The sequence below is a fragment of the Pezoporus wallicus genome, unplaced genomic scaffold (assembly GCF_028554395.1).
Source record: "Pezoporus wallicus isolate ANWC-B61680 ecotype Strahan unplaced genomic scaffold, APGP_CSIRO_Pwel_v1 scaffold_6446, whole genome shotgun sequence".
Lineage (NCBI taxonomy): Eukaryota > Metazoa > Chordata > Aves > Psittaciformes > Psittacidae > Pezoporus > Pezoporus wallicus.
Window position 1 is genome coordinate 2,754,984 of NW_026636264.1, and position 14,977 is coordinate 2,769,960.

At 43.5% G+C, this 14,977-nt stretch overlaps 1 protein-coding gene across 2 annotated transcripts in view; it reads left to right on the forward strand.

Annotated features, from left to right (window-relative positions):
* Positions 1–221: 221 nt before the first annotated feature.
* Positions 222–14,977, forward strand: part of XPO4 (exportin 4) — a 72,208-nt gene continuing 57,452 nt past the window's right edge. For both annotated transcript variants that reach the window (XM_057399649.1, XM_057399650.1), the window contains exon 1: positions 222–376. In XM_057399649.1, the coding sequence (XP_057255632.1) occupies positions 299–376 (78 nt within the window). In that variant the 5' untranslated portion in view covers positions 222–298. The remainder of the gene's footprint in view (positions 377–14,977) is intronic.

A 14,977-nucleotide genomic window follows, 5' to 3' on the forward strand; every position in this document is an offset into this window, starting at 1 on the left:
CGTGCCCCAGGTCCGCCCCGGAGGCGGGGCGGGCGGGTGCGCGGGTGAGAGGCGGAGGAAGGCCGGTGGTGCGCAGGGTGGGGGCTGCCTTTGGCAGCGACGCGGCGCTTCCCCGGCTGGTGGCGGGCGGACACGCTGCGGCGCCGCCACCGCCACACCTCCCCGCCCGGGCCGAGCCGGGCCGGGCCGGGCCTGGCCGAGCCGAGCCGAGCCTAGCCTAGCCTAGCCTAGCCTGGGATTGGCTGCGCGGTCGCCTCGTCCCAGAATGCAGCGCATGGCGCGTCATTGAAGAGAGACCATGATGGCGGCGGCCGCATCGGCGGCGGGGGCCCCCGAGGTGATCGCCCAGCTGGAGAACGCGGCCAAAGTGCTCATGGTGAGGCGGCGCGCGCAGCGCCAGGACAGTCCGCGCCGCTCCCCTCTCCCTTTCCCGTCTCCGATCACGCCGCCCGTGGAGCCTCCCGCCGCCCTCGCCCCTCAGGCGCGGGGCTCGGGAGCAGACCGCCGGGGCGCGGAACCTTCGCCGCTGCCCCATCCGCGCCTTCTCCCTCTTCAGGAATCCCTTGCGCTGTACCTGCTCGTCCTTGTTGCCCCGCAGCCGGGGCTGGCCACAGCCGCGCACGGCTTGCCGGTCCTCCATGTGCTGCCCGCGCTGCCCCCGTCTCGGGCAGGTTGCTGGTTTCCCGCCCCGGCGGGGTGTCCCGTCCCCTCACGCCCCGAGCCCCTGCACCACCATTGTCCGCCGCAGAAACCTTTGCCGAAGTTGCTTGCGGGTAACTGTCTCCTGGCACAGGAGCTGGGCCCTGGGGCGCTTCCCGCGGCGGCGACGGCAGGGCGGAGGGGGTCCTGCCAGCTGCGCGGTCCCGGCCCGACGAGGGCAGTGAGACACCAGCGGCAGCGCGGAGGCCACCTCGGCCGTGCCGCCCAGCGCCTCTCGCTTCCAGTTTTCCTTTCAGCAGAGCAGCGCGGGGCGACCAGAGCTCACGGTGATGCCGCCTCGGAGCGGATAGTGGCACTTGGCGTCCTGGTCTGCTTATTAGCAGTTAACTGTCCGTGCCACTGTGAGTGTGTTGTGTGCCGCTTTCCATGACTGCGTGGAGAAGAAAGTCCGTGCGGCAAAGAGCAGAAATGGGATGGAGTTGAATGCATGTAGTGACCACTGGTGTTAAAACATCCTAGTCACACATCCTTGTAAAATTTGTTTGCATGAAAAGCTGTATACTGAGCTATGTCGTTTACAGGTTAGTCGTTAACAGATTTAGATCTTCTAAAAATGTTCAGCTGAAAACCTTCCCCACAAAATTTATCTTATCAAACTGTGATTCCAGCAGAAAGAAAGTTTGCAAGTTGTTCGCATCAAAAGAACTTCAGAAGAACCAGGCAACCAGTAGGAAAGTTTGCCTGGTATCTGTAATTGATCAGTGGCAAGAGCCTGGATGATTGTGTTTGATGTCTGGCTGAAGCAGCCTCACAGAAGTGACAGGTGATTAGCTCTGCTCATGAGTGTTCTCATCAAAATACATGCGTGTTGCTCCTTGTGAAATCAAAGCCAGAAAATCACCGACTGTTTCCAAATGGGAAAGTAAAGTTGGATAGCTTAGCAACAAGCACTAGCCTTTTTAGAAAAAAGCTTCTCAAAAGTATATGAACAGTGATAAGTTTTAAGCTGTAAACTGCCTTTGGTTCATGCATACCTTGGCAAAACATAACTGCGCACATTATTGCACCTTCTTGTAAGGTCTGTGTATCTCAGTTTTAAAAATAACGCAGTTGCTGAAATTACCAGCAATGTTTGACTGCGTAGGGGAAATCTGTAATGAGTATTATTATGAGACACAACACGTGTGTGGAAGGAAGCTGGCGGTTAGGTAGTTTTCACTATCGAGCTGATAGCACGTGAGGTGGCACCTCCAAAGTTTTGTAGCTGTGCTAGAAAAGTTAACATTACTTGTGTTGGCATCATCTCCCTAGCATATCCTTGCTAGCATAGAGGGAAAAGCAACTTAATGTGGAGTTAAATAAGAGTGCTAATACAATGAAAAGATGTGAGCCTCTTACACTAACATTTGTGCTTCTGTTGAAGAGTAGCTACTAAACTTGCTGGTAAAAACATGTCTTGGTTCTGCAGGCATGTGGTTGTTGGGATCCTTGTTGAATTCCTAGCTTCCTCTCTCCCTCCAGTCTCTGATAGAATGAAAACTGACTTCTGCAATCATTAGCTTTTTCTTGTTCTTTTCCATTTTCCACAAATGCTCTTGGAAATTTCATAGGCAGCACTGAACTGACAAGAATTAGTTAGATGGCTCTTCCGGAGGAAACGGATATTTAGTAAAGCTATCACTGAGGCTAAAGACCCAGAATTGGGCTTTGAACTGGGCTGGCTGTAGAAGAGCTGTGAAAACTGTTTAGGGTTATTGCACTGTGCTCCTTCTCAAAAATCATCAAGTCTTTGGAGTGATGGAGGAGAGGAGGAGTGCAGCTAACTGCGTGCTTTACAAAGGCAGATGTGAGACTACAGAGACTGAAAGGGTTATGTGCACTGCTCCTGTTCTTTCTCACTAGCAACTATGAAAGAACCTGAACAGTAGTGATCTTAATTTAATTTACACTGTTTGGTAAAATCTGGTAAAAGGTCTGCTTTGGGCTGAGGGTAGGAAGTAGCTGTATGAGGCAGTTTGAAGGTGTGAACTGATGAAGCCATCTGGTGGGATCACTTGGAAAGGTATTTATGTGAAAATATGAGTACCTGGGGGAGAGTTGTGCAAGTAATGGGGGTCCTGGGTAGAGCCTGGCGCCTTGCAGTGGAGCCATATCTGAAGTGATGGCTGAGGGCAGAGCTGTGAATTGTCTGACAATAGGTGGCAGCAGGTTTCAACTGGGCAGGGAGTTGTGCAGGGATTCAGGGAGGTTTTCTCGTGGCAGATCTGTGGCAGCTGAGACAGTAGCAATTCTTGCAAAATACAGATGGCTGGGGAGGCATCAAAGGTGGTGCAGTGTATCTGAGGATGGAGCAGGGAGTGGTGGTGGTTCATGTGATACTTGTCTTGATTTCAAACTGAAATACTGAGCCTTGAGGAGACTAATGGACTAGAGGAATTCAGACATGCTAATAAAAAAACCTGAATGTGTTCTTTTAGGGTAAGTATAGGTTACTGTGAGCTCTCTGTACCTTTGGTAAGTGTTTTTTGGTTTGGTTTTGTTTTTTTCCTGTTGCTTTGGATTAGTTAAATTTTCCTTTGGAAAACTGCTTTTTATACGTCAGATAAGAGATAAGCTAGCTCTGACCTCATAAATTGCTAATCTTTATGGACTCTACAAACCATGGTGTTCAGTGTATGAAAACTGGAAAGAGTCAGTCTGTTCTCTCATAAAGTGCAGTTACCAGTACCACTTACCTTTGTTACCAGTAACACCTTTTAAAAAGTTTTTTGTTAAAAAGTTCAAAACGTTCAAAAACCTTAGCTTGGGAAATTACTGAAATTTGCTGTAAGTTGAATTGTTATAAAAGGTGAAACTTGAGTTGTCATTAGCTGTCAAATATGACTTTGAATGCTGGTCCTGTGACAGTTTTCTCTGGTGTGTTTAAAAGCATTTCCTATATGAAAGAGTATGTGCTTTTGGGGTTCTTAATTCCTCTCCATCAAAGCTAAATGATGTTTACTTCAAGTAAGGTCCCCATGGTGCATTGTAACTTAAATCATAAAATGGTGTGTGGCATTTCAGTGCCACAGGCTGATGTACACCTTTGATCTTTGTGACTTTGGCTTGGTGAAGATCATACACCAGCATCTGTATGAATCACATGAATTTACTGCTCCTCCATTTCCAACTGGCAAGGCATCCCCCAACCAAATGTATAGGGTTTCTATGTATTATGTTCTGTGTAGCTCAGGTGCTAATTAATGCTGAATATAATTAGTTAAGCACTGTCTTAATAGCTGTCTTCATGAATCACAGAAGACATAGGTTGCATTATTAAGGAAAGAAGTGTAAATGTCATCCCATAGGTGAGAGGATGAAGTAGGAAGCGTAAGACTGTTCAGTTTTTGATTAGAGTGTATTAGAGCAGGTTGAAATTTTATAGCAGGTGATGTGCTGTGACACCTAAGTGTAAATTCACAGGTTATAGGTTATTGTTCTCACCCCTCCAAAAAGGAGTGCTCTGTTCCTACCTACAGCTTCACTTTTTCCCTTGTGCTGAACATATTAATATTGCTGAAATGACATAGGAATTAAAGAAGGGAATGGATTTCTGTCAGGTTAGCAAGACAAATTGGCTGTCTGTGCAGCCATTTAGGTTGCAGGGCTAGCCCAGGAGGGGAGGGCCTGAAATTAGATTGTTGAACATGTACAGGGCTGGTCCGCTACTGTTAGTAGTGGTGAGCTGTAAGGTTGGCTCAGGTGTATCATATACCTTCACTGTACAATCTACTTGTACAATTTTCTTAGAGGTGTACAGTGAAAAAGCAAGAAGTTATAAGTTTCAGAAAGGGAAATTCCAGCTGGAGAGAAGGCAAAAAAGAAATGAACAACACCTTAGTAAGTGTGGTTGGTGAATGCAATGGTGCAGGCTGCCTGGAGAGGCTGTGGGATCTCCCAGCTTTGGAGGTGTTTAACTCTTGACTGAACAAGGCCCTGAAGAGCCTGATCTAACTTTGAAGCAAGTTCTCTTTTGGATGGTGGCAGGGTTGAATGAAGCAAGGTCCAGAGGGCCCTGTCATCCTAAACTGTTCTATGTGATATGGCTGGGTACATTAACAGGTTCAAGAATATTTGAGCAGATTTTTTTTTTTCTTTTTTTTAAGTTTGTAAACTCTCATCTGTTTGGGGAGTGGTGGTAAGTTCTCTGGGTACTACTTAGTTTGTGGCTTATTCTGCTCTTCTGGGGAGGTTTCAGGGGAGTCTGACAATGGTCATACAAACCTCTCAGATGTTGAAATAAGTTTATAGAATAAGAGCATAAGGGAGCACATTAGTATCCCTAATTTCCAAGACCAAATTGTTTATATCATCTACCCCAAAAATTTGTATGGTTGGCTTTTTTTGACATGTCTTTCTTGGACTTAAGGGTCATGACAATCCTCATTCCATGAGGAATTTCAGTTTCTCATTGCCACCTGTCTTGTGAGACAGTTTTTCCAGCCTGTGAAGCATGAAGGGTGAAAGGGAGAGATGGACTAGCTCTGATTTGTTATGGCAGGTTACCTGTTGGAAGAAATCAGACAAATAAATCATTCTAATGCTGAGATTTGTTGGAAGTCCTCCACGTCAATACCCAGCAAAACAAGCTCTCTGCTGTTACAGTTTTGGATGAGGCCAGATGTCTGCCCAGCTGAGTTCTGTTTCTAGTGATGGTCTCTAACTGCTGATTTGGAGAAAGGGCCTGAAAAATAATCCTTTCACTAGTGTACACTTTACCTTACTTGAATTAGCAATTTCAGGAACTCGAGGTAGCATCATTGTGTTTAATAATTCTTGGTCAACTTTTCTTCCATGAATTTGCCCAGCTGTTTCTGTAATGCATTTATATTTTATGTTTTCTTAGTATTTATATTATACTTGTCTGATAGCAACGAGTTTCACAGGTGATTTTGGAAAAAAACCCCACATTATGTTCTTTGAGAGAAGCCTGCTGTTTGATAATTTAATTCCTTCTTGAATTATAAGAAATGCCTGATCATTGTTCTGATTTTTCTTCTATGATACTGCATTGTTCAGTCAACTGTTAGTTAAACTGAAGGCTCTTGTCATTTTTTTTGTGTGGTAGATTCCCCACATACCTAATCATCTCTGTACTCCTCTATAGCTTTTCACGATACCATTTTTGAAATGGGCTGATCGGAACTGCATTCTTTTGTTATGTGGGTACTTGAGGATTTTAGATGGTTGTAAATTTTTGGTATTCTTCTGTATTTTTTTCCTAATAGTACTTAACACTGTGATTTTCTTTTATTCAGAGCAGCAAGGTGATGTTTTCAGAGGACTAGGCCTGACTTAATCTGAACTTCAGATTAAAGGTTGGGAGATAAGTATGTGCAGTGTGCAGTATGCTAATGAAACTTTCATTTGGGAGCTGAGAACAAATGTGCATGGAGGATACCCAGACTAAGGGTGAGGAGCTGGGAATAAGAATATGAGGTTTGATGGAGATTCTGATGTCTTTGGAAAGTAAACATAGCATCTGATTAAATGGGATTCTTCATGCTTAGAGCTTGTTTCCTGTGGCTGTTTCATAGAGGGAATATTCATCTTTTTGAATCAGGGTGTTGTTTCACACTCATTTGACATATCACTGTTTCATTGGCATATTTCTGTATTTTGTTCTGAGTCGTCAATGGAAATACTGTGTGTCTGCTGCTAGATTTGCCTGCTGGGGAGCTTCATTAGTCTGTAACTCCATCTGGATAATTCTTCTGGCACTACCTACTGCTATCTTCCCTTTAACCTGCTTCCTAAGAGTCTTATCGTTGTTATGCTAATCTGTGTTCATTAGTTAGTTAACAGCTTTCCCTATGGAGAGGTAGAATAAATCCTCCTGATTATTAAGTTGAGCTGATGCTGTCACAAGCAGCTAAGTAAAATACTCCTTTTCATCAATTTCTGACATTGTCTTGGTAATAAAAAGTATGTTTGGATGAGGTATATATAAGATCTCCCCTTCTGTGTCCTGATTTGATGTAGGGGTGGAATTCGGGGTTTGGATGACCATGTCCTTTTCCATTTTTCCAGAGGAAAATGGTGTTTTTTGTACTTACCTTCTTTTCTGCTTTCCTCAGCTTCCCCAGAACAAACCAAAGCGGAACTGATGCCAGTGTTGGGGCAGTGAACTGATAGATGGAATGGGGTAACATTTGGAGTAATTTTGATGCATAGTGGAGTGTATGGGTAGCATAAAAACACATACATGCTGGGAAAGGTGTCGTAGAAAGGAGGGTGCCAGATCTGAGCTGTAGGAGATGTTGATAGGAATCTTCAGTTCTTCATCCAGTTAAAGTCTGCCAAAACATCTGTTGAATGACTAGCTGTTCAAATAGGGATTTTAATAGGGATTTTGTTTGTTTCTTTAGATTTTTAATGGAAAATACACTTAAAGTAATTTGGATTAATATAGGAGCAGGTGAATGAACATTTTATTGCTTTTGTTACTCTAGAAATTAGGTAAACTTGTTTAGTAATACCTATCAGATTGAAAATTTACAGAACTATAAAAGTGAATGTGAAGAAAGGATAAAGATTTATCATGGTTTGTGCTGAAATTATGAATGTCAGTATTTACCATCATGTAGTAGAGCTGTGTTATGTGCAAGCTGTGGAAATGGTGGAGGCACAGCTGTAGTAGTGTTGAAAATATGCCTTATGCCATTGTCTCCTGAAGGCTTTCTTGAAGTAATTTGTGGCTGTGAAATAAAAGCATTGAAAGGTATTTTGCCATGGAATTTTACTGTTTATGACAGGTGTTCCTGGGATTTCAAAAGGTTTGGCCAAAGTGAGGCATATCTGGATTCCAAGGCTTGCAAGTGTGACATGGATATAGGCTAAGTTTTCGCAGAAGCCTAATAGTGAGTGGCTGAGGAAAAACATTACTTGTCTTTTTACTGCATTGATTATCTGCTAGTTTAGTGAGCTGGACTAGCTAATGAAAGGACCTGCCAGCTGCCAAAGCTAGCATGAAGTAATAATGTGTGTCTAGGAGTGGAGAGGAATTAACATGGTTGGAAGGAGAGGAAGAAACTATCCGTCACTGCATTGCCTCTCAAAGAGCCACAGTCTTGGAGCTCTGGAGAGGCAGCCCCTGGCCACTAATATCAACTTAGTGATAGGATCTATCTCAACACTAGGCTTAGGGTCCTATTGTAACAAAGGAAAAGAATACCAGCATTCTTCCTAAATGCGTTTTGAAACCTGTTAATGGGAAGAGCTGCAGAAAAGTTAACATGATAGTTGTCTATCTGTGTACTTTCGTGAAGTATTCTGTTTTCTTGGTAAGAGAGGACAGTAATACTTAGAGTGCTGGCGTTCTAAGGGTGTTGCTGTAGAATGATGTTAAGGCTGTATTGGAGTGAAGGAGGGCAGAGGCAGTTTGTAGAATTCAAAAACAAGGTTACAGCCTCATTAACACAAGAGTCTGAAAATCCAGTAGCTGGGCGTACTGCAGAGGCTGGTGCATTGGCCTGTGCCACAGGACATCTGTGGCTCTGGATATAGGCATCTGTTTGTACAGAGATCAGTGGTGCAGTTGGATGAAAACTGTAATTGAATTATACCATCCTTTATTATTATAAAACTATTGCAACTATTGTGGCATTAGTGATGATGTGCAAACAGTATCAAAGCTAACAAACAGCAGAAACAATTGTACAAACACAAACCACACTGGCTCAATTAAGCACTTTTTGATGGATTACTGCAGAACTGCCACTTTTCTGTCACATGGCAGCACAAAAGATATCATACCTCCATGCCATGTGGCTGGGGACAGAAGGAAGGTTCCCATGGTGGTGATGTGGGGACAAGCATCATCCTCTCTGGACGAGGATCTACATGTGTAATTTCTCTGCCTCGGCCACACAGTGAAGACTGTTCTGGTTTTGCTGATTTTATCTGGCTCTGCAAATAGGTGGTACTCAAGGTTTTGGAATGAACTTCCCAAAACTTGATCTACCATAGCTTGAGCTTGTGTCAGTGGTCTTGGCATCACGTGAACCCATAAGTCAGTTCCTCAGTTGTCTTGCTGTGATGTTACCCAGACATCGTTGGCACTGGCAGACCCTGCCTGCTGTGGGTTTCACCTTACAACTCTGTTAAGTTTCCTCTTAAGTTACACTCCTCATCTTAAAGCTACATTTTGCACGTTTGTGACTGGTGGATTTCATGGGGACTCCTCCACAACATCTCTCTATATAGATGTGTATATAGGAACTGGAGATGCCCAAATGGGAGACCGAGTCTGTATCTCAGTTGCAACAGGACTGCAGCCCTGACAGGGAAAAAGGGGAGATGTATGTTCACCTTTGCAGCTACAGATGCTGGTTTGATATGAGGTGCCTTAAAGCTGAATTTGTGTGTTGCTAAGCAGTGGCTGAAAAGCATTACTTTAAACTTCACTGATCTTATGTGCAACCAGAACTTTGGGTATTTTCTGCACTGATCATAATTATGTTTTGTTGTTGTTTTTTGCTTTTTTTTTTTATTTCTTTAATTAAGGTGTTAACTGTTCACGTTTAGTTTAGTTTAGTTTTATAATCTCTTCAGTCACTGACTTCTACTGTTTGCTCTGCTAATAATGCTGCTATTTAACTTTTCTTTCAACCATTATTTTTTGATAGCTTCCCATATGGGTACATCTTGCGTTGTTATTGAGGAAATGTGCAAATAGGTTTACAAAACACATACAGGTCTCCCTAGTGAAGAAAACATGAATAGTACTCTCCTTACCCATCAACAGCAACAGCAAAAGCCCAACCCAAAAACCAAACATGCTTTGCCCTGAGAGAATTAGGGAGGCTTAGCCTTTATTTTGTGAGGTTGTTTAAAGTGTGATTAAGAACAGATGTTGGGTAGCTTCAGGATAATAAATTGTTTAGTGGAGAATGTGATATTAGAATTTAATATTTATATGAGAAATGGCAGTATGGTTTCTGGAGCTGTTCTCCTGTTCATGTTACAATAACATTCCCTCTAACAGTGCTGACAATAAAATATATAATTGTGACCACATTTCTTCACAGTCATTTTTCGGTAAGTATGTAGAGCCTTGTGACTGTTCAGAATTTAAGACTTTGTTAATTTATGCAGGTTTCTTAGACTGAACTCAGGCACTCAACTTTAAGGGAGTCTCAGAATTATCACTTCTAAATACAACCCCAAAATGTGTGTATGTGGAATAAAAAAATTTTCATTAAAAAAATATGCTTTTTGGAAGAGGATTTCTCAAAATACGTATTGTATGTCTGCTCCTCTGTATATTGAAGGATGAACACAGAGATATGTGACTTCTTTGGTAACCTGGTTCAGTCTGTATCTGCAAGAACAGAACAAAGTAGTAAACCAAGGTACAAGTAAATGACATCCTACCTTCTCAAGTATGTACAATTCTAGATACATTTTTGCCATGTTCCAGTAATGGGTAAAATGTTAGGGAAAGGTGCTTTTTCCAGGTGTATTTAGAAAAGGCCAGATTTTTTCCTGGTTTTGAGTGAAAGAAGTTATTCACTTCATAAAATAATTTTCAGTTTCACAATTTCTCTTGGCTTCCTTATCTTCCAGGCTGGCTTAGGTGATGAGCTTCCTCCACTGGCCTCTAATCGGTTTCTCTGTTTTTACTAAACTTTGATTTCATCTCTCTGGAGCTACATTTCGGTTTGCTTACATGATTCAGGTATTGTTTTGCATGTAGTTTACTTACGTCTTCCTGTAAGTTTTCATTAATGCCCCAACAGTTAAAAGCCATTAGTAAATGTGGTTTAGGCCATGCCATTTTGAAAGCACACTAAGCCAAAGAAGTTTTCCATATCAAAGTTAGATAAACTTTGAAAACGCTAAGATCTCCCTTATCTTGCCTTTAATCTCCTCCTTCTAAATAACTATGATGGGACAAAATAGTTACGAAATTTTAGCAAGGTTGATGGAGGAGGAGGTGCTGAAACCTGGATGTTGGCAGAGAATCTGGCTGTCGTGCCTGCCTTTCTTAGTTTGGTTAGAGGAAACCCTTCTGTGATAACAGGCAAAGCCTAAACTCTCAGAAAACAAAATGCATTTGTTTAAATCTGTCATTGAGTGATGACTTCTTTGTTGAGGTTGTAGATGAGGCAGATAGGGGGTTACCCATGTGATGTCCTGTTTTGTCTGTGACATGCTTACTGTAGAAGGCTAGATGTGAGTAAAAATAATTCCACCCTTGCAGCAATGGGTGGTTATAGTTGCTCTTTCAGCAAGTATAATTTGAAATTGGACATCAAGAAAAAACATACTGTAAGGCACTTCTTCACAAACTAATAATATTGAAGTTTCTCTTGCTAGAGGAGAGCTGTTGCTGACTATATTTCATGTACAGTGGGCCTGAAAATAGTTTGTATATCATGACCATCCAAACTTGTGCACTTTGGAAAATGAGTATTGCCACTACCAGGATTATTATGATCTGTTGTCTAGTAGAAGGGGGGGGGGTCACAATGGTTCTTTACTTAAAACTTTGTCTTGAAATTCACTGTTACAATCCTGGCATTTTTTGTTAAGCTATGTTTTATAGTTACAGAGATGAACTACCTGAATCTTATGATCAAGTTGCAAATTAGGATTTCAAGGGCTGTGGATGGGCTAGAGTTCAGTCTTTGGAGAACCAGGACCTGTCATGGGGGATGATCCACCCTGCAGCAGAGGCTGCGATATGTGTTGATGCTGAGATTCAGAATTCTCCTTCTCAGCCTCTGCAGGCTCTTGGCCTGAACTTAGGATCCATATTTCTTCTATGCCTCCTTGCAGGGGAAAAAAGAGAAGCACCTGTAGTTGGTGGCAGCTGGGGGGACAGTTTGGTCCATTTCCACCAACCTTTCTTGCTGCAGGATGAGGAGCTCAAGTTCAGCTCCAGGAGACAGGGGAAGGAAGCAGGAGAGCAGGACTTGAGTGAATGCAGTTGCAGTAAGGGCACTTTATGGCTTTTTGTATTCTTTTTCTATCCTTTAGTAATAGGATAGAAATCCTTTTAGGGTTCCTGTGCAACCAGAGTAATGATATGTCATTCCTATTGACGGCATGTTGCTTTGTAGGATCTTACTGACTTCAAGGGACTCTGCATGGATTTGCCCATTGCCATCAGCCAGGTGTTTCACATTACTCTGCTCAACAGAACTGTGGGTCAGACCTTGCTTGTGCTTTGAAACATTAGAACAGTGCATGTGGAGATTAGCAAATAAATAACATGTAAGTTAAGGGTCTGAACTGTAACCTTGTGTCAGCATTCATCCTCTGGCTGTCCACAGCCAGAAGGCTACCATAAGCTAAGTTACAGGACAGTTCTCAGATTTATTGGTTGTTAGTGTGCTTAAACTGATGTCCTAACTGCAGCTATGGAGGAAACAGTAACAAATGGGTATGAAGCACGCAAATTATTTTCTAAAGCATTTTGTGTTCACTGCTGTGTTATTGCTGTATCCTGATTTTCATTGTCTAAACTTACAGAAGTGTAAGACTATTTAACTTTACACTGAATCATCTTGAAACCAATTCAAAACCTTTTCTCGACCCAGAAATTATAAAGAAAGCATTAAAGTTTAAGAAGAAAACCAGATTTTGATTGTAGTATATGTAAGTTTTGAGATAAGTCTGTGTGCTGGTTTTGTGATTACTTCATATGAGTCTTTGTGAGTTTGGTCCAGCACTGACAAGTTTGACTTGTAGCTCTTGGGATACAAAGAATTAAATAATTTTTCCAAATTCTGTTGGAACAGTCATTTGTTGGGTGTATGAAGTCTGAGCCAATCCTGATCACCTCATTCTTCCAGAAGAGCATTTTCAATGGCATGAGTCAATGTCCTGTTACCTTAGTTGAATTTGTGGATTTTCTTGTTGAGCAATATGCGCTGTAGTCATTGTAGTCACTGTAGTTTCACTGCCCTGGACTTCAAGAGGGCAGACTTTGGCCTCTTCAGGAGCCTGCTTAATAAGGTTTCATGGGATATAGCCCTTGAGGGCAGGGGGACCCAAGACTCTTGGTTGATATTCAAGGATCACCTGCTACAAGCTCAGGAGTGTTGCATCCCAACTAGAAGGAAGTGCAGCAGGAGGGCCAGGAGACCTCCTTGGATGGATAAGGAGCTGCTGAGGAAAATTCAATTGAAAAAAGAGGCTTATAATAGGTGGAAGCAAGGACAGGCGGCCTGGGAAGAATACAGGGATGTTGTCCGGGAAGCTGGGGACCAGGTTAGGAAAACTAAGGCTCAGTTAGAATTAAACTTAGCTAGGGATGCTAAAGAAAACAGGGAGGGATTCTGCAGGTACATAGCAAATAAAAAACAGACTAGGGACAACGTAGGCCCCCTCAGGAAGCTCTCGGGAGAAGTGGCTACCCTCGATTTGGAGAAGGCTGAGGTTCTGAATGACTTCTTTGCCTCGGTCTTCACTGGCAAGGGCTCTGACCAAACCACCCAAGTCTTGGAAGGCAGACGCAGGGACTGTGAGAATGAAGACTTTGGGCCACTGTAGGAGAGGGTCTGGTTTGAGACCATCTTAAAAATCTGAACGTGCACAAGTCCATGGGACCTGATGAGATCCATCTGCGGGTCCTGAAGGAGCTGGCAAATGAAGTTGCTAAGCCACTGGCCATCATATTTGAAAAATCATGGCAGTCAGATGAAGTTCCTGACAACTGGAAAAAGGGAAATATAACCCCCATTTTCAAGAAGGGGAAAATGGATGACCCAGGGAACTACAGTCAGTCTCACTTCTGTGCCTGGCAAAATCTTGGAGCAAATTCTCCTGGAAGGCATGCTAAGGCACATGAAAAACAACAAGGTGCTTGGTGACAGCCAGCATGGCTTCACTAAGGGGAAATCCTGCCAGACCAATTTGGTGGCCTTCTATGATGGGGCTACAGAACTGATGGACTGGGGTAGAGCAGTTGATGTCATCTACCTGGACTTGTGTAAAGCATTCGACACTGTCCCACACGACATCCTTGTCTCTAAATTGGAGCGACATCAATTTGATGGATGGACCACTCGGTGGATAAAGAACTGGCTGGATGGCCGCATACAAAGTTGTGGACAATGACTCAATGTCCGGCTGGAGACCAGTAACGAGTGGTGTCCCTCAGGGATCGGTGTTGGGACCGGTCTTGTTCAACATCTTTGTCGGTGACATGGACAGTGGGATTGAGTGTGCCCTCAGCAAGTTTGCTGATGACACCAAGCTGTGTGGTTCGGTTGATAGGCTGGAGGGAAGGAATGCCATCCAGAGGGACCTTGACACTCTTGTGAGGTGGGCTGATGCCAACCTCATGAAGTTTAACCATGCCAAGTGCAAGGTCCTACACCTGGGTTGGAGCAATCCCAGGCACAGCTACAGGTTGGGCAGAGAAGAGATTCAGAGCAGCCCTGTGGAGGAGGACCTATGGGTGCTGATCGATGAGAAAATGACCATGAGCTGGCTTCTGTGTGCGCTTGCAGGCCAGAAAGCCAACCATATCCTGGGCTGCATCAAATGGAGCGTGACCAGCAGGAGGTGATCCTGCCCCTCTATTCTGCTCTTGTGAGACCTCACCTGGGGTATTGTGTGCAGTTCTGGTGTCCTCAACATAAAAAGGACATGGAACTGTTGGAACAAGTCCAGAGAAGGGCCACGAGGATGATCAGGGGACTGGAGCACCTCCTGCATGAAGACAGGCTGAGGAAGTTGGGGCTGTTCATCCTGGAGAAGAGAAGGCTGCATGGAGACCTCATAGCAGCCTTCCAGTATCTGAAGGGGGCCTATAGGGATGCTGGAGAGGGACTTTCCATTAGGTACATAGGTACGTAGACCAGCTATGGACATCTGTTTGTCAATGTTGTACTACAGGTACACCTGAGGGCTTCATTATCCTCTATTCTTTCTTCTTGCATCTCTATGATCCTGCTTTCTTAAAAAAAGACTCCATCTTCCTCCCTTTTGCTTTTCAAGTTCTACCCTCTTTTCTTCAAGTAGCAGGTCTTGGGTGCCTGTTTTGGTATGGAGAAGCAGACATGAGCAGTGGAGGCAGTTCCTCTGCAGACTGGTTGCCACAAATGATGTATCTGTATGTGTACGTACACATGTGTAGTGAACACAATGTATTGTACGTATAAATGAGTGGTCATGTCAGTGGAGAAGCCGTACCAGTCTATATTTGAGGGTTAAATTGTTTAGTGGAGAAATAAAATCTTGATAGTTTTTGTTGTTTGTCTTGGAAGTCTTACCTCAGAAAACGTATTGATGGTAATGATTTTCTCTGGCTCCCTAGTCAATT